This window comes from Squalius cephalus (genome assembly GCF_949319135.1).
Source record: "Squalius cephalus genome assembly, chromosome: 23".
In the NCBI taxonomy this organism is placed as follows: domain Eukaryota; kingdom Metazoa; phylum Chordata; class Actinopteri; order Cypriniformes; family Leuciscidae; genus Squalius; species Squalius cephalus.
Window position 1 is genome coordinate 32,195,755 of NC_137144.1, and position 22,197 is coordinate 32,217,951.

The 22,197-nt window shown below is 48.6% G+C and overlaps 2 protein-coding genes across 5 annotated transcripts in view; one reads left to right on the forward strand and one right to left on the reverse strand.

The window, feature by feature from the left end:
• Positions 1-15,601, reverse strand: part of LOC307152003 (cingulin-like protein 1) — a 35,211-nt gene extending 19,610 nt beyond the window's left edge. The window contains exons 1-10 of one of the 2 annotated variants that reach the window (XM_079860320.1): positions 15,596-15,601; positions 12,026-12,616; positions 11,939-11,968; positions 11,522-11,890; positions 11,192-11,286; positions 10,968-11,055; positions 7,900-8,007; positions 7,644-7,792; positions 7,338-7,473; positions 745-957 (exon numbers count right to left, since the gene is read on the reverse strand). In XM_079860320.1, coding sequence (XP_079716446.1) covers positions 745-957; positions 7,338-7,473; positions 7,644-7,792; positions 7,900-8,007; positions 10,968-11,055; positions 11,192-11,286; positions 11,522-11,890; positions 11,939-11,968; positions 12,026-12,616 — 1,779 coding nt within the window. In that variant the 5' untranslated portion in view covers positions 15,596-15,601. Of the gene's footprint in view, positions 1-744; positions 958-7,337; positions 7,474-7,643; positions 7,793-7,899; positions 8,008-10,967; positions 11,056-11,191; positions 11,287-11,521; positions 12,617-15,595 lie in introns of both variants that reach the window. The other variant, XM_079860319.1, reaches the window with a different exon arrangement.
• A 2,349-nt stretch (positions 15,602-17,950) lies between these two features.
• On the forward strand, positions 17,951-20,434 carry pclaf (PCNA clamp associated factor). Of its 3 annotated transcripts, XR_013819923.1 has the most exons (6): positions 17,951-18,082; positions 18,687-18,773; positions 18,972-19,149; positions 19,229-19,297; positions 19,383-19,504; positions 19,587-20,434. XR_013819923.1 is itself a non-coding variant. In XM_079859823.1 (5 exons), the coding sequence occupies exons 1-5, from the start codon at positions 18,037-18,039 to the stop codon at positions 19,417-19,419; spliced, it is 417 nt and encodes a 138-aa protein (XP_079715949.1). In that variant the 5' UTR covers positions 17,951-18,036; the 3' UTR covers positions 19,420-19,518. The 3 variants fall into 3 exon arrangements, 2 of the variants coding, with proteins under 2 accessions (XP_079715949.1, XP_079715950.1); XM_079859823.1 differs by lacking the exon at positions 19,587-20,434 and having other exon boundaries at positions 19,383-19,518; XM_079859824.1 differs by lacking the exon at positions 19,587-20,434 and having other exon boundaries at positions 19,235-19,297; positions 19,383-19,518.
• Positions 20,435-22,197: the final 1,763 nt, after the last annotated feature.

Sequence of the window (22,197 nt, forward strand, 5' to 3'; positions counted from 1 at the left end):
CCAGCAGAGCCTGAAGCTGTTCTGTGGTTGAGCTCAGACGAGCACTGAACACTATTGACCAGAACATGTCACCGCTGTCTTATAAAGACCTCAGGAACTGTGGACACTTGTGGAGAAGTTCAACATGATGATGAGATGATCAGTGTAACTCCACAACAACTACAGAAATGTCTCCACTAACATTCAGAAGCTCTTCCTGAGTCTCTCCGTAAGGCTGCACTCGCTACTGGTGATTCTGGGATTCTGGATGAGGGAGATTGGCCTGTTCTGTTATTGCCGGAGTTTCTGAAGCTCGAGTAAAGACTCCGCCCTCTTCTGAACGGAGGCGGAGCTAAAGCTCATTTGCATTTAAAGGGAGCTGAATAAATTTGGAGCTGAAATTTCACAGACACATTCTGGGGACACCATAGATTTCTATCGTGTAATTAGCGAAATAATGTACATCCAGCCGGTTGTTATCTCAGAATAAACCCCCTTCAGGCTGATGCAAGACCTGATCCTGATCACCCTGTCGGGTTAATTCTGAGATAATAACCGGCTGGATGTACATTATCCCTATAAACAGCGCTGCTAACCCTTCTTCTAAATTACAGGTGTGAAACATTCCTTTACCCAGGTTAAAAGCGGCGTTTTTGTATGTTGTGAGTGTGTTCTTGAGAGTGTGTTGTTGAGAGTGTGTGTTGTTGTGAGAGTGTGTTGTTGTGAGTGTGTGTGTGAGTGTGTGTCGTGTCTCCAGCTGCTTGCCTCTTTGGCCTGACCCGTGGCCTCCCTCAGCTGCTGAACCTCCTGCTGCTGCTCCTCCTGCAGTGTGTGCAGATCTGAGGCGTGAGCTGAGATCTCCTCCTCCAGAGCTCCTCTCAGGGCCGTCAGCTCCCTCTCCCTGCGCCGTAACACCTCCTCCTGCTCCTCCTGCAGCAGCTGCAGCGCCTGGAACTCATCCCGCAGCACACACAGCTCCTGAGAGACGAGACGCAACACACACACACACAGCTCCTGAGAGACGAGACGCAACACACACACACACACAGCTCCTGAATCTCTTCCCCGGCATCTCATCTCCCGCATCTCTTCCCCCGCATCTCTTCCCCCGCATCTCTTCCCCCGCATCTCATCTCCCGCATCTCATCTCCCGCATCTCATCTCCCGCATCTCATCTCCCGCATCTCTTCCCCCGCATCTCATCTCCCGCATCTCATCTCCCGCATCTCATCTCCCGCATCTCATCTCCCGCATCTCTTCCCCCGCATCTCTTCCCCCGCATCTCATCTCCCGCATCTCATCTCCCGCATCTCATCTCCCGCATCTCATCTCCTGCATCTCTTCCCCCGCATCTCTTCCCCCGCATCTCATCTCCCGCATCTCTTCCCCCGCATCTCATCTCCCGCATCTCATCTCCCGCATCTCATCTCCCGCATCTCTTCCCCCTCATCTCCTGCATCTCATCTCCCGCATCTCATCTCCCGCATCTCATCTCCCGCATCTCATCTTCCGCATCTCTTCCCCCGCATCTCATCTCCCGCATCTCTTCACCCGCATCTCATCTCCCGCATCTCTTCCCCCGCATCTCATCTCCCGCATCTCATCTCCCGCATCTCATTACCCGCATCTCATCTTCCGCATCTCATCTCCCGCATCTCATCTCCCGCATCTCTTCTTCCGCATCTCTTCCCCCGCATCTCTTCCCCCGCATCTCACCTCCCGCATCTCATCTCCTGCATCTCATCTCCCGCATCTCATCTCCCGCATCTCATCTCCCGCATCTCATCTTCCGCATCTCTTCCCCCGCATCTCACCTCCCGCATCTCATCTCCTGCATCTCATCTCCCGCATCTCATCTCCCGCATCTCATCTCCCGCATCTCATCTTCCGCATCTCTTCCCCCGCATCTCATCTCCCGCATCTCATTACCCGCATCTCATCTTCCGCATCTCTTCCCCCGCATCTCATCTCCCGCATCTCATTACTCGCATCTCATCTCCCGCATCTCATCTCCTGCATCTCATCTCCCGCATCTCATCTCCCGCATCTCATCTCCCGCATCTCATCTCCCGCATCTCATCTCCCGCATCTCATCTCCCGCATCTCATCTCCTGCATCTCTTCCCCCGCATCTCTTCCCCCGCATCTCTTCCCCCGCATCTCTTCCCCCGCATCTCATCTCCCGCATCTCATCTCCCGCATCTCACCTCCCGCATCTCATCTCCTGCATCTCTTCCCCCGCATCTCTTCACCCGCATCTCATCTCCCGCGTCTCTTCATCCGCATCTCTTCCCCCGCATCTCATCTTCCGCATCTCTTCCCCCGCATCTCATCTCCCGCATCTCATCTCCCGCATCTCATCTCCCACATCTCTTCTCCCGCATCTCATCTCCCGCATCTCATCTCCCGCATCTCATCTCCCGCATCTCTTCCCCCGCATCTCTTCCCCCGCATCTCATCTCCCGCATCTCATCTCCCACATCTCTTCCCCCGCATCTCATCTCCCGCATCTCATCTCCCGCATCTCTTCCCCCGCATCTCTTCCCCCGCATCTCATCTCCCGCATCTCATCTCCCGCATCTCTTCCCCCGCATCTCTTCCCCCGCATCTCATCTCCCGCATCTCATCTCCCACATCTCTTCCCCCGCATCTCATCTCCCGCATCTCATCTCCCGCATCTCATCTCCCACATCTCTTCCCCCGCATCTCATCTCCCGCATCTCATCTCCCGCATCTCATCTCCCACATCTCTTCTCCCGCATCTCTTCCCCCGCATCTCTTCCCCGCATCTCACCTCCCGCATCTCATCTCCCGCATCTCATCTCCCGCATCTCATCTCCCGCATCTCATCTCCCGCATCTCATCTCCCGCATCTCTTCCCCCGCATCTCACCTCCCGCATCTCATCTCCTGCATCTCATCTCCCGCATCTCATCTCCCGCATCTCATCTCCCGCATCTCATCTTCCGCATCTCTTCCCCCGCATCTCATCTCCCGCATCTCATTACCCGCATCTCATCTTCCGCATCTCTTCCCCCGCATCTCATCTCCCGCATCTCATTACTCGCATCTCATCTCCCGCATCTCATCTCCTGCATCTCATCTCCCGCATCTCATCTCCCGCATCTCATCTCCCGCATCTCATCTCCCGCATCTCATCTCCTGCATCTCTTCCCCCGCATCTCTTCCCCCGCATCTCATCTCCCGCATCTCACCTCCCGCATCTCACCTCCCGCATCTCATCTCCCGCATCTCTTCCCCCGCATCTCTTCACCCGCATCTCATCTCCCGCGTCTCTTCATCCGCATCTCTTCCCCCGCATCTCATCTTCCGCATCTCTTCCCCCGCATCTCATCTCCCGCATCTCATCTCCCGCATCTCATCTCCCACATCTCTTCTCCCGCATCTCATCTTCCGCATCTCTTCACCCGCATCTCTTCTCCTGCATCTCATCTCCCGCATCTCATCTCCCGCATCTCATCTCCCGCATCTCTTCCCCCGCATCTCTTCCCCCGCATCTCATCTCCCGCATCTCACCTCCCGCATCTCATCTTCCGCATCTCTTCATCCGCATCTCTTCCCCCGCATCTCATCTCCCACATCTCACCTCCCGCATCTCATCTTCCGCATCTCTTCCCCCGCATCTCTTCCCCCGCATCTCTTCTCCCGCATCTCATCTCCCGCATCTCATCTCCCGCATCACTTCCCCCGCATCTCTTCCCCCGCATCTCTTCACCCGCATCTCTTCCCCCGCATCTCATCTCCTGCATCTCTTCACCCGCATCTCTTCACCCGCATCTCTTCCCCCGCATCTCTTCCCCCGCATCTCTTCCCCCGCATCTCATCTCCCGCATCTCATCTCCCGCATCTCATCTCCCGCATCTCTTCCCCCGCATCTCATCTCCCGCATCTCTTCACCCGCATCTCATCTCCCGCATCTCATCTCCCGCATCTCATCTTCCGCATCTCTTCACCCGCATCTCATCACCCGCATCTCATCTCCCGCATCTCATCTCCCGCATCTCTTCACCCGCATCTCATCTCCCGCATCTCACCTCCCGCATCTCATCTTCCGCATCTCTTCCCCCGCATCTCATCTTCCGCATCTCTTCCCCCGCATCTCTTCACCCGCATCTCATCACCCGCATCTCTTCCCCCGCATCTCATCTCCCGCATCTCTTCCCCCGCATCTCATCTCCCGCATCTCTTCACCCGCATCTCATCTCCCGCATCTCTTCACCCGCATCTCATCTCCCGCATCTCACCTCCCGCATCTCTTCCCCCGCATCTCATCTTCCGCATCTCTTCCCCCGCATCTCTTCACCCGCATCTCATCTCACGCATCTCATCACCCGCATCTCATCTCCCGCATCTCATCTTCCGCATCTCTTCACCCGCATCTCATCACCCGCATCTCATCTCCCGCATCTCACCTCCCGCATCTCATCTTCCGCATCTCTTCCCCCGCATCTCATCTTCCGCATCTCTTCCCCCGCATCTCTTCACCCGCATCTCATCACCCGCATCTCTTCCCCCGCATCTCATCTCCCGCATCTCTTCCCCCGCATCTCATCTCCCGCATCTCATCTCCCGCATCTCTTCACCCGCATCTCATCTCCCGCATCTCTTCACCCGCATCTCATCTCCCGCATCTCATCTTCCGCATCTCTTCCCCCGCATCTCTTCCCCCGCATCTCATCTTCCGCATCTCACCTCCCGCATCTCATCTTCCGCATCTCTTCCCCCGCATCTCTTCCCCCGCATCTCATCTCCCGCATCTCTTCCCCCGCATCTCTTCCCCCGCATCTCATCTCCCGCATCTCATCTCCCGCATCTCTTCCCCCGCATCTCTTCCCCCGCATCTCATCTCCCGCATCTCATCTCCCACATCTCTTCCCCCGCATCTCATCTCCCGCATCTCATCTCCCGCATCTCATCTCCCACATCTCTTCCCCCGCATCTCATCTCCCGCATCTCATCTCCCGCATCTCATCTCCCACATCTCTTCTCCCGCATCTCTTCCCCCGCATCTCTTCCCCCGCATCTCACCTCCCGCATCTCATCTCCCGCATCTCATCTCCCGCATCTCATCTCCCGCATCTCATCTCCCGCATCTCATCTCCCGCATCTCTTCCCCCGCATCTCACCTCCCGCATCTCATCTCCTGCATCTCATCTCCCGCATCTCATCTCCCGCATCTCATCTCCCGCATCTCATCTTCCGCATCTCTTCCCCCGCATCTCATCTCCCGCATCTCATTACCCGCATCTCATCTTCCGCATCTCTTCCCCCGCATCTCATCTCCCGCATCTCATTACTCGCATCTCATCTCCCGCATCTCATCTCCTGCATCTCATCTCCCGCATCTCATCTCCCGCATCTCATCTCCCGCATCTCATCTCCCGCATCTCATCTCCTGCATCTCTTCCCCCGCATCTCTTCCCCCGCATCTCATCTCCCGCATCTCACCTCCCGCATCTCACCTCCCGCATCTCATCTCCTGCATCTCTTCCCCCGCATCTCTTCACCCGCATCTCATCTCCCGCGTCTCTTCATCCGCATCTCTTCCCCCGCATCTCATCTTCCGCATCTCTTCCCCCGCATCTCATCTCCCGCATCTCATCTCCCGCATCTCATCTCCCACATCTCTTCTCCCGCATCTCATCTTCCGCATCTCTTCACCCGCATCTCTTCTCCTGCATCTCATCTCCCGCATCTCATCTCCCGCATCTCATCTCCCGCATCTCTTCCCCCGCATCTCTTCCCCCGCATCTCATCTCCCGCATCTCACCTCCCGCATCTCATCTTCCGCATCTCTTCATCCGCATCTCTTCCCCCGCATCTCATCTCCCACATCTCACCTCCCGCATCTCATCTTCCGCATCTCTTCCCCCGCATCTCTTCCCCCGCATCTCTTCTCCCGCATCTCATCTCCCGCATCTCATCTCCCGCATCACTTCCCCCGCATCTCTTCCCCCGCATCTCTTCACCCGCATCTCTTCCCCCGCATCTCATCTCCTGCATCTCTTCACCCGCATCTCTTCACCCGCATCTCTTCCCCCGCATCTCTTCCCCCGCATCTCTTCCCCCGCATCTCATCTCCCGCATCTCATCTCCCGCATCTCATCTCCCGCATCTCTTCCCCCGCATCTCATCTCCCGCATCTCTTCACCCGCATCTCACCTCCCGCATCTCATCTCCCGCATCTCATCTTCCGCATCTCTTCACCCGCATCTCATCACCCGCATCTCATCTCCCGCATCTCATCTCCCGCATCTCTTCACCCGCATCTCATCTCCCGCATCTCACCTCCCGCATCTCATCTTCCGCATCTCTTCCCCCGCATCTCATCTTCCGCATCTCTTCCCCCGCATCTCTTCACCCGCATCTCATCACCCGCATCTCTTCCCCCGCATCTCATCTCCCGCATCTCTTCCCCCGCATCTCATCTCCCGCATCTCTTCACCCGCATCTCATCTCCCGCATCTCTTCACCCGCATCTCATCTCCCGCATCTCACCTCCCGCATCTCTTCCCCCGCATCTCATCTTCCGCATCTCTTCCCCCGCATCTCTTCACCCGCATCTCATCTCACGCATCTCATCACCCGCATCTCATCTCCCGCATCTCATCTTCCGCATCTCTTCACCCGCATCTCATCACCCGCATCTCATCTCCCGCATCTCACCTCCCGCATCTCATCTTCCGCATCTCTTCCCCCGCATCTCATCTTCCGCATCTCTTCCCCCGCATCTCTTCACCCGCATCTCATCACCCGCATCTCTTCCCCCGCATCTCATCTCCCGCATCTCTTCCCCCGCATCTCATCTCCCGCATCTCATCTCCCGCATCTCTTCACCCGCATCTCATCTCCCGCATCTCTTCACCCGCATCTCATCTCCCGCATCTCATCTTCCGCATCTCTTCCCCCGCATCTCTTCCCCCGCATCTCATCTTCCGCATCTCACCTCCCGCATCTCATCTTCCGCATCTCTTCCCCCGCATCTCTTCCCCCGCATCTCATCTCCCGCATCTCTTCCCCCGCATCTCATCTTCCGCATCTCACCTCCCGCATCTCATCTTCCGCATCTCATCTCCTGCATCTCTTCCCCCGCATCTCATCTTCCGCATCTCTTCCCCCGCATCTCTTCACCCGCATCTCATCACCCGCATCTCTTCCCCCGCATCTCATCACCCGCATCTCTTCCCCCGCATCTCATCTCCCGCATCTCATCTTCCGCATCTCATCTCCCGCATCTCATCTCCCGCATCTCTTCACCCGCATCTCATCTCCCGCATCTCATCTCCCGCATCTCATCCCCCGCATCTAACCCTAACCCTAACTTCAGACGAGCTTGTACCTGCAGCAGCCCGTCTCTCTCTCCGGCCTCGCAGCTCTTGGCACTGTCTAACTCATCGTGGATGTCAGACAGCTGCTGCTGCAGATCTCTCATGTCAGAGCGACACTGATCACGCGCCCTCCTGGCCTGGAGGAGTCTGAACACACACACACACACACACACACACACACACACACACACAGATTCTGATGACTGAATCAATCACATGATCACACTGCAACATCGATGCTGTTACTAAACTGAATCAGCAGCACTGAACTAAATGTATACTGTACGATCTGTACTGTATAAAGTTCTGATTCTCACTGGTCGAGTGATGTCTGCAGCTCTTTCTCCATGTCGGTGAGCTTGTGTCTCAGCATCACCTGCTCCTGTTCGCTCCTCTCTAGCGCCTCCTGGAGTCTTTCCAGCTCCACCGCTCTCTCCTCCTTCTCCTCAAGCAGACTCTGGCGGTTCTGTAGAGACACGTATGATCGGATCACATGATGATCAGATCACGAGACACGCATGACGTCAGACGATCCTCAGACCGCTGAGGACCGAAGTCACATGATCAGATCACCTGCAGTGTTTCCTGCAGCTGCTGCTGTAAGTGACAGACGTGGCTCTCTAGCGCCGCCCTCCTGTCCCTGAGATCTTTCACCTGCTCCAGAGGATCTGCAAACTCAAACTGTGAACATACACACACACACACACAAGCGTGCACGTACGCACACATGCACACACGCACACACACACACACACACACACACAAACACACACACACACACACACACACATCCACATCCATACACACAAACACAAACACACACACACTGTAACGCCTTACAGAACCACACCACCGTAACCACTAGCTGACGGAGTTTATGAAATTTAATTATTAAATATGTCAAGGAATGTTGCAATAAATAAAATAATAAATAAATGCATTTAATATATAATATGTATAATATAATATATAATGCATTTAATATGCTTATATTTATTGATTGCAACATTCATGATGTATTTCATTATTTCACAAAGTGTGTATTTTATTTCATATTTCTTGAGGTTATTCATTTTTAAGGGCTATTTTACATCTTTTTCATTTTGTATGAAAAAATAAATGTTTTACAGCTTTTTTTATTACTTACGTTTTATTATGCTTTTAATTACTTGCCATGATGTATTTAATAATTTCATTTTATATCTATTTAATTTAGTCTGTTCCATCCCTCCATAATACTTAAGTCAAAGTACCAGCAGTTACAGTTACTACAGTGACACTGTCATCAAAACGATAAACATAGGCCACATCCACACGAAGCCAGAGCTTTCCCTATCCGATGTTTTATTCCCCGTTCAAAAAAAAATAATCCGTAAACACGCCGTCGTCTCAAGAAATATCTGTGTACACACGAAACCACTGAAACCGACTCAAAACCATAGACAGTATATAAACTGGACACAGTGACCCCATTGGATTCAACAGAGACAAGTGAAGTCAGTTAGAAGCTCTTCTTCCTGATGGCTGAGCGACTGCGCAGACTCACACTGAGCTTGACGACGTAGATGTGACGTGAGCAACCCGTCTGTCTTCTAGTAGCTGTGCCGAGAGAAATCTGAATCATTCCCTTCCGAATCTCTCAGAGACGGAGAGTGTGAGTAGGAGCTGTCCATGAGCTGGAGCAGGAGAAGCTTTTGCTAAGTATTCTGATTAATTATTTTGTCATTTTGCCTCCACGTCCCCCCGATTGCCCGCGAGCTTCTCCTCCTGTCCATACGGTAATCTCTCTACTGTGCGACAGAGAGTCGCGTGGTTATGACGCAATCGTTAGCCTATTTTTACAGAAATTGCTTCTACGGGGCCATAACGTAAGATACAAGGTAATGGAGCCTTTTATACATTTTTGTGTTTTTTTTTGCGAAATAAATAATGGACAAATGGAATCTTTAAACGCCTCAGATGTAAAGTTATTCGCTGTCAAAGTGACACCAAAATGAATGGGAGTCAATGGGATGCTAACAGCAGGTGGGGATCCGCTAATCAATGGCGGCGCCCGGGGAAGCTTCAAGAAAATATGAAACAGTGCCCCCCTGCTCAAAACGATGTAGTATACATGCCAGACCAGTATGTGGCGCTGTAATTCTGCCACAGAAATACACTAAAAACGGAGAAGAAGACTTAAGAGCATGCACATAAATCTTGCGCGCTGTATACAACAATAATATTAGGCATAGTAGCTTCTTTTTTTCTTTTTTATCAAGAACTTTATTGAACAATATGAACAACCATAAATGGCCTGGTACAAAATATGAGTCATGATATTCGATAGTTAGCGGACGCATTAAAGCTTGCCACAAAGAACCGGTAAAAGTAATCATTATGAATGTGTCAAATATAGCAAGGAGACATTTTAATTGTTTATTAATAAACTAGTGTTTTCTGTGTCAGTGTCGGCTAAAGATGTTGACGATGCTGACTCGCCACCTTCGCAGTAGTGAACGTGCCTATAGAGAGAAATGCACACTTCATACAGACTACATAAGAGAGTTGTCTGTTTCTTTTCGTTTTGAATTGTTTTGTTTAAAAGTAGATATTTCAAGCTTTCTATAGATATATTTCTGAGTTTCGGTTCATTTATGAGACGATCTCAGTTCACGAACAATGCAAGTTATATCGCGCCGGCGCCTCCATGTCCTGATTAAATTGTCTGCTTCTTATTTATTGAATCCAGGCAATTGGTTGATGAAACATTGATTAAAATTAAGATACAATTTATACAAAACTAAGTTCACTTTAAAGAAAGGCTTTATACAAAACAAAACAATGTGGTCAAAATTATGTCTCCCGATATATTGCGCATCTTATAATTACTCATGCTGTTCACTTTTCATATAATCAACATAGATGAAATTAAAAAATAACATATTATTTACACATAAATATGAAACTAAATACATTTTCTTTAATGGCTACAACATGTAGGCCTACAGTACAGAGAGATTTAATGTCAGAGTGGAATTTGAGCGACCGGTGATCGTGTGGGGGAGGGGTGCGTTTTTTTTAATAATAATCAAATAATTCCCAGCGATCGTCGAATATTATTTTTGCTTGAAGCGCACATCCCTACAAAATACGAAATGTCCTAATCAGACAACAGACAAGCATCATAGCATAAGAAAGAAAATATAAATAGGCCTAAATAAAGAAGTAAAAAAAAGAAATTAAATAAAAATAGGCCTACATTAAAGTAAGTAATAAATAAAGAAATAAAAGAGGCTCAGGAGCTTCTGCAGCACGAACACAAGCATGACTTAGCGGTGTCTGACTAGTTGACACTTGGTGTGATGACATCATCGTTTCACAAAATGTACGGATTGGCCATACACACGAAAACGCAAGGGTGGCGTTGTCAGATTTATCCACCTTGGGACCCGGTTTGAAGAAATAGTGGTTTCAGTCTCCGAAAACGGCAGATCCGTGTGGACGAAACGCCAATACGACACAAAATTTGTAGTATACAGCTAAGCGCGTCTCCGTGTGGACGGGGCCATAGTTTATGATGAGTTTCCTACAGTAAGAGCTGTAGTTTACTGTATTACTGTATGATAAAAGGTGTGTTAGCGTGGTGAATGATGGCTCACCTCCTCCAGCGCTCTGAACTTCAGCATGTTGATCTGGTCGAACATCAGCTCCACCTGACGCCTGATAACCGCTTCATCCTCACTGGACCTGAGGGAAACCAGCCGCACACACTCACAGGGTTAATGATTACCATATTCCTGCACTACTGTAGTGTATTCTCATGCTCTGGGTAATTATGACAGACGTCAGCACTGACTGAACCGGATCTCCGGCCCGTTCTCACCCTTCTCTAAGGTAGTTCACCATCAGCAGTTTAACGGTTTCCTCGTCGGGATGATCCGGAAGCTCCCGCTGTCCCTTAAGAAGATCAGGAGTGGCCTGACACACACAACAGGAGCAGACCATCACACACACACACACACACACACACACACACACACACACACACAGACACAGACACACACACACTCTCTCACACACACTCTCTCACACACACACACACACACACAGGACCATCACACACTCTCTCACACACACACAGACACACACACACACACACACACACACACACACACACACACACACACACTCACACAGAGTTTGTTGTCTCTACCTGAGCCCTTCTCTCCGTCTCTTCTTTGACCCCTGTGACCTCTGCAGATGTAGAGCCGACCCCTGTGACCTCTGCAGATGTAGAGCCGACCCCTGTGACCCCTGCAGATGTAGAGCCGACCCCTGTGACCCCTGCAGATGTAGAGCCGACCCCTGTGACCCCTGCAGATGTAGAGCCGACCCCTGTGACCTCTGCAGATGTAGAGCCGACCCCTGTGACCCCTGCAGATGTAGAGCCGACCCCTGTGACCCCTGCAGATGTAGAGCCGACCCCTGTGACCCCTGCAGATGTAGAGCCGACCCCTGTGACCCCTGCAGATATAGAGCCGACCCCTGTGACCCCTGCAGATGTAGAGCCGACCCCTGTGACCTCTGCAGATGTAGAGCTGACCCCTGTGACCTCTGTGACTTCTGTGACCCCTGCAGATGTAGAGCTGACCCCTGTGACCTCTGTGACCCCTGTGACCTCTGTGACCCCTGCAGATGTAGAGCTGACCCCTGAGACCCCGGCAGCCGGAGTCCGTGAGCGTGTGGATCTGGTCTCCAGGCTCCTGGAGCGCCTCTTCTCCTCGGGAGTGGTTCTGCTGTGGTGTCGGGCTCTCCCGGGCCGAGGGGATCCGCTGGGGTTCTGCTCCTGAGGGACACACACCCTGCTGATGATGTGTGACGGCCGGCAGGGAACGCTCTCCACCACCGGACCCGGGAATCCACATCCCGGCACCGGGATCCGGGCTCTCTTCACCACCACGGGCGAGTTCGGGCTGCTGGACCAGCGGAGGGGCTCTGGGTTCCTCTGGTTCTGCTGAGCCCACGGGTGCCGGAAGGATCTCAGGGATCTGGAATGATCCGGTGGAGTTTGAGTGCTGGAAGCCCCGCCGCTCATACTGGACACACACTCCTGCTGCCACACACTCCTGGACACACACTCCTGCTGCCACGGCTCCATAGGGAACACGTCAGGATAGTCCGGAGAGTCCGGGTTCCTCTGGGTGTTCAGAACCACACACGGCCGGCCGGAGACGCCCTGAACCCGCACCCTCACCCCGAACCAGCCCGAGTCTCCATCAGCCTGAGCAGAGCATCTGAGGGACTCCATCTGCACACACACACACACACACACACACACAAAACTCAAGTCACCTTCATTTATACAGCGCTTTAACAATATAGATGTTCCACAGCAGCTCTACAGTGAGAACAGGAGATTACAGTAACAGAGAGTGTTCAGGCTTTACAGCAGATCTAGAATAAAGTTATTGTCCAGATAAAGTTAAGATTGATTCACTTCCGTTGCAGAGATCATTAGTTATTAACTGAGGGGCCGCTAACACGACACACCGTTCTCACAGAAAACCCTCAACGCGCTCCGGACACTCATCCGCACAACAACAGTGTTTGGAGCTCGAGAACGCAAGCCTTGAAAAACGTAATCATCTCCATGTAAAATTCAAATACGTGAAGTCGATACCAGCAGTCGATTTTGATATTCTAGGTATTATCAACTGGCCGGAGTTTTGAGATCGCAATAGACGTGACGGACTATAATGCGTTAAGAGCTCGCTCAAGTACTGCGGAGCTAAACCATTTAGTGCTTTGTAAGTGATCAGCAATATTTTAAAATTGATGCGATGTTTAATAGGGAGCCAGTGCAGTGTTGACAGAACTGGGCTAATATGGTCATACTTCCTGGTTCTGGTAAGAACTCGAGCTGCTGTGTTTTGGACCAGCTGTAGTTTGTTTATTAAGCGTGCAGGGCAACCACCCAGTAGAGCATTACAGTAATCTAGCCTTGAGCTCATGAACTAAAATTTGTGCCTTGATCGCTTTGCACCACTTTAGGCAAACCAAATGTCGAGAAAAACTTAACTAATGCCTTGACAACAACAGGTGCAGTGATTTTTCTTAAAGGAATTGCTTCAGGAAATCGAGTGGCTAGACACATCACTGTTAGTAGAAACTGATTACCACTTTTTGACTTTTTCAAAGGTCCTACGCAGTCAATAAGGACATGTTCGAATGGTTCACCAAGAACAGGTATTGGGTTTAACGGTGCTGGAGAAACAACCTGGTTTGGCTTTCCCGCAATTTGGCATACGTTACGAACTAACTGTTCCGCATTTGTCAATGAGAGCATATGGCGTAATTTAGATATATTTTTAAGATGGAAAAATACGGTTTTACAGATACTAGACACGTGACTTTCAGATGAAAGATTGGTATCAAAGAGCACACAAACACAAACACACACACACACACACACACACACACACACACACACACACACACACACACACACACACCCAGGTTCCTAACCGACGACGAAGACTTAACAGAGCAGCCATCAAGTGTTAGACAGTATTCTAGATTATTACGTGAGGAAGTTTTTTGTCCAATAATTAGAATCTCTGTTTTTTCAGAGTTTAGTAGGAAATTACAAGTCATCCAATTTTTTATATCCGCTATGCATTCTGTTAATTTAGTGAATTGGTAAGTTTCGTTAGGTTTTGAAGAAATATAGAGCTGAGTGTCGTCGGCATAACAGTGAAAACTAATCCCATGTTTCCTAATGATATCTCCTAATGGTAGCATGTACAGAGTGAGTATATGTATACAGTATACAGATATGATTTAATAACATAGCTTTCGAGTCTTTTTAAAAGAACGTTGTGGTCGATGGTGTCAAATGCAGCACTAAGATCGAGTAACACTAATAGAGAGACACAACCACGATCGGATGATAAGAGCAAATCATTTGTGACTCTAACGAGAGCTGTCTCGGTACTATGGTACGGTCTAAATCCGGACTGGAAATCCTCGCAGATATCATTTCTTTCAAGAAAGGAACACAGTTGTGAGGATACTGCCTTTTCTAATATCTTTGACAGAGAAGGTAGATTCGAGATCGGCCTGTAATTGACTAATTCTGTAGGATCAAGTTGCGGTTTTTAACAAGTGGTTTAATCATAGCCAGCTTAAAAGTTTTTGGTACGTATCCTAGAGACAAAGATGAATTAATTATATTAAGAAGAGGATCTATGACCTCTGGAAGCATCTCTTTCAGTAGCTTAGTCGGTATAGGGTCTAACATACATGTTGTCAACACACACACACACACACACACACCATCAATGAGCTCTCAGTACAGACTGAACAACAGACTGACTCTGACATCAGCAGCAGGAACAATAGGGTTTACAGCAGAGAGAGTGATGACAACACACACTTACACACACACACACACACACACACACACACACACACACTAACCCGACTCCTGAAACTACCCATCACACAAAACTTTCTAAATTTTTACATTCTCAAAAAAAAAAAAATTCTAATAATAATTCTGTATGATTTTTAAGTTCCCATGGGATCCGCTGGCTGGACCCTCAGGTGATCTCAGGATTTACTATCCTTGTGGGGACATTTGGTTAATGTAATAAACCTGTACACACACTCTCTCTCACACACACACACACTCACTCTCACTCTCTCTCTCTCTCTCTCTCTCACACACACACACACACACACTCTCTCACTCTCTCTCTCTCTCTCTCTCTCTCTCTCTCACACACACACACACACACACTCTCTCACTCTCTCTCTCTCTCTCTCTCTCTCTCTCTCTCTCTCTCTCTCTCTCTCTCTCTCTCACTCACACACACAGTGCAATAACTGTTAATCTGTCATAAAATGGTATATTCATACGGACATGGGGATGGGAAGCTGTCAGGAAACCTCAGAGTTCGTCGCGCTCGAGCGCAGTTTCTAACGCAACTCTTTCCTGACAGAAGTTCAGCGTAAAAAACATTGAAATATATTTTTTCCATCAACCTTTACATTCAATAAACTATTTTTAAATCAATGACACATCTATCACTCTTTCTGATAAAGATGTATCGAATAAAACATATATCGTTTCAGCTTACTGTATCAATTAATCACAGCATTTCTGATACAGGTATGATAAAGGTTTGTTAAAATTGTTAGTTTACAGTTACACTGATAAAACATCAGTTCTTGTAAAGGGAATAAATAACGGCAGTGGATGAAAGTGAGAAGAACAGGATCTTACCGCTGCAGCTTCACACGCACACACACACACACACACTTCAGCTCAGAGGCTCAGCGACAGAAGCCACGCCCCCGGGCTCTGATTGGACAGGAGTCGCGATGGCCCCGCCCCTGGGCCTCTGGGGACCCGCCCACACCCTGAACAGATGAATTTGATTAAGGACAGTTTTCTTTTCAGCCCAGAAACAGCTTTTAAAATATGAATATGATACTTTGCCAATAACAGGGATTCCTTTCTTTGGAAAACAGACAGACACCACAGTTTAAATCAATTATCTAATAAACTTTATTTTAAAACATTTGCTACATCGGATTAATGTATTAATGTCATTGGTCATAAAAACAGATTTAAAACACAGTATTTGTGTGTGAGTGTGTGAGTGTGTGTGTGTGTGAACCTCAGCTTTAAAGGGACAATGTGTAGCTTTTTATTTGATTATCTAAAATCAATATTTTCATTCATAAATATGTCCTCAATGGTGTACAAATACGTTGCCAATGATCTGACTTATCCTCGTAAACGAAGAATTTATTATCTTTATATACATGGGACGGGTCGGTCCACGGAGGCTTCCATGCAGTTCCGCCATCTTGAAACTATAATAGCAGAGAGGGACAAAAAGCACGAGGCCAACACGTCTCCACACGCGTGTTCGTTCAGAGCCGGGTCACGTGACTGAAGCCAGCAGAAGCGGAGGAGCAGGGAGAGGCGCTGGTCACGGCCCCGGCACGTTTAAAGCTGCACTGCACGGTTATTTATAATGGAGGAGCACACATACGCCGAGTCACAGGATAAGAGTCCTCGTCGTCCAAAAGACCAAACTAGACTGTAAAAGGAAACGTGACCGGAGATTACAAAAACAGGGTTAATGTCGGATAGCTTTTTCCAGACGCTGAAGTCGCCTGCTTTCCTCTCGACAGGTAAGTCAATGTTACGGTCTTAATTACAGGCTTTTTTCATTGCTTAGTTGTGTACTTTATTATATAGACAGTAGAACATTTATAGTTGAAAGTTAAACAGGCTCTTTGATGAATAGCAGCTACTGAGTAAAGTAGAGAAGGCCCTAAAAACAATTTATGTTGTATGTTTTGTTTGTTCAAAACGGTAACATTCGTTTGTTCGTTGTGTCAAGTTGCAGTTTGTTTGAAATAACAAACCTGTTCACCCTAACCCAAACTCGATGACGTGCTATTAGAAGCTTCGCTCTTCGGCACATAACGGCTACTGTAGATGCAACACGCATTTTAAAAAAAGAGGCGCTGGAGAGCACTATTCGGTAGAATGCAAAATACAATTTCACCGCTAGATGGGAGAAAATGCTAGCCTGGCTCCGCCCTCCTGCGTACTTCCGCTCAATTATATTTCCCTTCAGCACTACGTCTGGGATTGTGGTGTATTCTTTGGTTTTCTCCGATCATTTTTTTACCGGTCCAATCAGCGAACAGAGGGAGTGGCTGAGAACGATGACGTTGAGGTCGTGCGCTAGTTTGAGTTGTAGGGTTACGTCACGACCAAACGTTAGCGATTGGTTATGGCAGATCCAGAGAGACTCTGGGCAGATCCAATAGTTTTAAGTTCCCGCCTACAAGGAAGTAAGCGCTTGTCAATGGAGAGAGGCCAGACGCTCTGGACAAACGAAATGTACGAGAGTCTGGTAGAACCAGGCTAAGAAAATCCTACACAGTGTCCCTTTAATACGCAGGACGTGTTGTTCCGCATCTCCGTATGAAACTGATCGGAGTCTCTCAATAGATGACGAGACCCAACAGAACAAGGCTTGTCCAACACGCTTTGACCCTAAACCGACCCTTAACCTCATTATAACCTGATCCCTAAAACCAAGTGTTGACCCTCAAACAGGCCTTTAAAGGCTCTCAGAAACTGAGGACCGGCCAACATGTCCTGTACCCTCTCTGTCCTCACTCCACTGGGCTAACACTCAAACTGGTCCTCACAGAGATAGGTGTACAAGTGTACACACACACACACACACACACACACACACACACAGCGAGATCTGAGAGATCAACAGATCCTGGAAAAGGGTTACAGACAACGTGACGAACTGGTTTATCCAGGTGTGTGTGTGTGTGTGTGTGTGTGTGTGTAGTAAACACTGAGCTGCAGAACATCAGCACAAGATCAGCAGAAACACGAGGAGATGATCAGATGAACACACACACACACACACGATCATTTTTCCTCTGTTTCCATGCGTGACGTAAGCAGTGAAGCAGGTTACCATGGTAACTTTTTTTGTAAGGCCGTTCGCCTGTCCTTTAAAATGGGAGTGGCGTAATCTGCAGTCACGAGCCCCAGTTTCCTGGCCAGCCATTGGCTGACGGCCCGCGACGTCATGAGATTCGGCTCCTCTTTTAAAAAGAAGGCGGGCGGGAATCGAGAGCTTTATTTCATCGGTTCAGCCGAAGTGAACGAGCGCGATGGTGCGAACTAAAGCGGACAGTGTTCCAGGAACATACAGGAAAGGTGAGAAACGCCGAACAAACCAGTTAACATGGGTCAGACTGATCTAACCTGCGGTGCAATGGGGACGCTCGCATTAATCGCACTATTGTTGTTGTTATTACTATTATCAGATATGTTGTGGCATTTATTTTTCTATCTATGTTGATGTAAGTTATAGATGAAGATGAGTAGCCGTGTTTATCTCAGCTGGACTGGTGTCGTGTCCCACAGAACCCGCGCTTTTATTCGCTTATCAACAACGCTCGTCTGAGGCATGATTGAGCGCGAAGCTGCTCCTGTTGTCTAGCTAGATCTGGCGTTACACGGTGTTTCAGCAGATGTTAATGCTAGTATTGGCGATCTAAGTTATTAAATGAGTGTTTTCATAGATCGAATGATCTCATTGTTATTGTTTCTTCATTAGAAGCGAATGTTAAACTTAGTGTCTGATAGAGTTTAGCGGTGACAGAATGAAATGGCGCCACTTTCACCTTCATCCGCGTCGCGTCACAAAGAGACGCCGAGAATCCCCGCGAGCGGACATGACGTCATCCTGGATGTGTGTCTGGTGTTGTGCAGGATTTATTAAATGTGATTTGTTAATTTTGTGTGTTTTTGTGTTTAGCTGTTGCAGCTTCCGCGCCCCGGAAATCCCTCGGCGCGTCCGGATCCATGAACGCGCAGAACGGAGGCGCGCAGTCGGGCACGCCTGGTGAGTGCGCGCGCAAACACACACACACACACACTCTCAGAGAATTTTTTTTCTTCTTCTTTATTTTAAACTTAATGCTAAAAGGTACATCTTGTTTTTTTTAGACTGTAACACAGATGTTGTTTTTAGTGGATGTGTTTCTGTGAACAGTGCTGGTCAGGTGATCTCATGTGTGTGTGTGTGTGTGTGTGTCCTCAGCCAAGAGCAAGTATGCGGGAGGGAACCCCGTGTGCCCCAGGCCCACCCCCACATGGCAGAAGGGCATCGGGGATTTCTTCGGCGGTCCCGGCCGGAAGCCCGAGAAGGAGAACCTTCATCCCACTGATGAAGATGAAGAGGAGGAGGAGGCGGGCGGCAGCACTAAAGCCCACAGGAAGTGAGTGAGGAACTTCCTGTCTCTGCGGATCTGTGTGTTACATGTTTTACTGTCACTGATCCGTGATTCTGTGTTCCAGATCCAGACCCATCATTGATGAAGATGATGAAGAGGCGGGCGGCAGTGGCATCACTAAAGCCCCCAGGAAGTGAGTGAGGAACTTCCTGTCTGTGTGTTACACCGTCTCTGATCCGTGTCTCTGTGTTCCACTGATCCGTGTCTCTGTGTTCCAGATCCAGACCCATCATTGATGACGAAGAGGAGGAATGATCCCATGATTCTCATGAGTTTTTAGTGTACATCTGTAAATACTTTTATTGGGATGTTGGTTCATGTTGTACAGAAGTTTAATAAAGTGAGTTTTCCAGAGTTTGTGTGTGTCTCCAGTGACTGAGTGCGATATATCCCATAAACCACTGATCTGTGACTGTGAGCAGATCCTCCAATCAGACGCGAGCTGAGATGATGATCCTCCAATCAGACGCGAGCTGAGATGATGATCCTCCAATCAGACGCGAGCTGAGATGATGATCCTCCAATCAGACGCGAGCTGAGATGATGATCCTCCAATCAGACTCGAGCTGAGATGATGATCCTCCAATCAGACGCGAGCTGAGATGCGGATCCTCCAATCAGACGCGAGCTGAGATGATGATGTTTCTGAGCTGTAATGTAATTAAGAGGGGAAAAGAAACTTTAACAAAACCTTTTCACTAGGCATAAGATTAATAATGAATGTGTACGTATTGTGAATGAATCCTAAAATAATTACCCAGCACTAACCCTAACACACACGTGTCGATGAGGTCTGTGTTCAGCCCCGACAAAACGCTGCACAACGTGTTTTAAACAGAAACGGTGATGCGCTGAACACTGTTCTGATGACGCGAGAGCTGCAACTATGGCAGCTGAGAAGGCCATTCTTTGTGTTCTTTGTGAAGCATTTTCTGAGCCTGATGAAGTCGGTATAAATATGTGTTTAATACTACAGAATATGCCCGATGTTACAGTTCCTGCACTTGCCGCCCAGAACACAAGAGAACATCCCAGTCGAGTGAAGGGATTGCTGAAACTGAAGCACATCTGACCTAATTCAGACTAAAACACATCTATTTAACACATCTGTTTTAATACCCTGTATTTTCTTTCTCATTTTTAGGAAAAGCACTTAATTATCATTGTTTATTTCTATACCAAATGTCATACACTTGCAATGAAGCTAAACATATAAACAACTACATCATTATGTTGATATATATATTTTTATTTTTACAATAAAACTTACACAAACATGTCTTCTAATATCCTCAGTTGTTGCGTATACCGAGCTGCATCAACACATTTGTACATTACTTTCCTTGAACCCATTGTGCGAGTTCACTTTAATACCGCGTGCTTTATATGCATGTTGCTGCTGATTGGACTGCAGTTCTGACACACCCACCAAACAAGAGGAAACGCATCTCAAACCCCGTTGCACACCGGTGCACGCCGCCTCCAGGAAACATGACGTTCAACCCGGAAACCGTAGCAAAGCGTTGCGCACCGTTTTGAACTTGAACGTGCCCCTGGAGTCACGCTCTCCGCAATACACACTCACCTAAAGGCTTATTAGGAACGCCATACTAATACTGTGTTTGACCCCCTTTCACCTTCAGAACTGCCTTAATTCTACGTGGCATTGATTCAACAAGGTGCTGAAAGCATTCTTTAGAAATGTTGGCCCATATTGATAGGATAGCGTCTTGCAGTTGATGGAGATTTGTGGGATGCACATCCAGGGCACGAAGCTCCCGTTCCACCACATCCCAAAGATGCTCTATTGGGTTGAGATCTGGTGACTGTGGGGGCCATTTTAGTACAGTGAACTCATTGTCATGTTCAAGAAACCAATTTGAAATGATTCGAGCTTTGTGACATGGTGCATTATCCTGCTGGGAGTAGCCATCAGAGGATGGGTACATGGTGGTCATAAAGGGATGGACATGGTCAGAAACAATGCTCAGGTAGGCCGTGGCATTTAAACGATGCCCAATTGGCACTAAGGGGCCTAAAGTGTGCCAAGAAAACATCCCCCACACCATTACACCACCACCACCAGCCTGCACAGTGGTAACAAGGCATGATGGATCCATGTTCTCATTCTGTTTACGCCAAATTCTGACTCTACCATCTGAATGTCTCAACAGAAATCGAGACTCATCAGACCAGGCAACATTTTTCCAGTCTTCAACTGTCCAATTTTGGTGAGCTCGTGCAAATTGTAGCCTCTTTTTCCTATTTGTAGTGGAGATGAGTGGTACCCGGTGGGGTCTTCTGCTGTTGTAGCCCATCCGCCTCAAGGTTGTGCGTGTTGTGGCTTCACAAATGCTTTGCTGCATACCTCGGTTGTAACGAGTGGTTATTTCAGTCAAAGTTGCTCTTCTATCAGCTTGAATCAGTCGGCCCATTCTCCTCTGACCTCTAGCATCAACAAGGCATTTTCGCCCACAGGACTGCCGCATACTGGATGTTTTTCCCTTTTCACACCATTCTTTGTAAACCCTAGAAATGGTTGTGCGTGAAAATCCCAGTAACTGAGCAGATTGTGAAATACTCAGACCGGCCCGTCTGGCACCAACAACCATGCCACGCTCAAAATTGCTTAAATCACCTTTCTTTCCCATTCTGACATTCAGTTTGGAGTTCAGGAGATTGTCTTGACCAGGACCACACCCCTAAATGCATTGAAGCAACTGCCATGTGATTGGTTGATTAGATAATTGCATTAATGAGAAATTGAACAGGTGTTCCTAATAATCCTTTAGGTGAGTGTATATTAACTAGTTTAATGGGCTTTCCTTTGTTTCCTGTCTGCCATTATTGGACAAACTGATTAACCCTCTGGGCTTCTTCGCCCGAAAACGGGCGAAAACTTGAACGTTTCGAATTGTTTAATTTTTTTGCTTCATCGGATGGGGGTGAAACTTGGTGACTTTTGTTTTATTACCTATATGAACACACAAAAAAATCAAGGAGATGATTCTGATATGTTAAAGGGTCGTAAAA

Coding starts and splice junctions, on each gene's coding strand:
- pclaf (XM_079859823.1), top strand. CDS start 18,037: ATGGTGCGAACTAAAGCGGACAGTGTTCCAGGAACATACAGGAAAG. Junction 18,083..18,686: donor TCCAGGAACATACAGGAAAG/GTGAGAAACGCC, acceptor TTTTGTGTTTAG/CTGTTGCAGCTTCCGCGCCC. Junction 19,298..19,382: donor ATCACTAAAGCCCCCAGGAA/GTGAGTGAGGAA, acceptor TCTGTGTTCCAG/ATCCAGACCCATCATTGATG.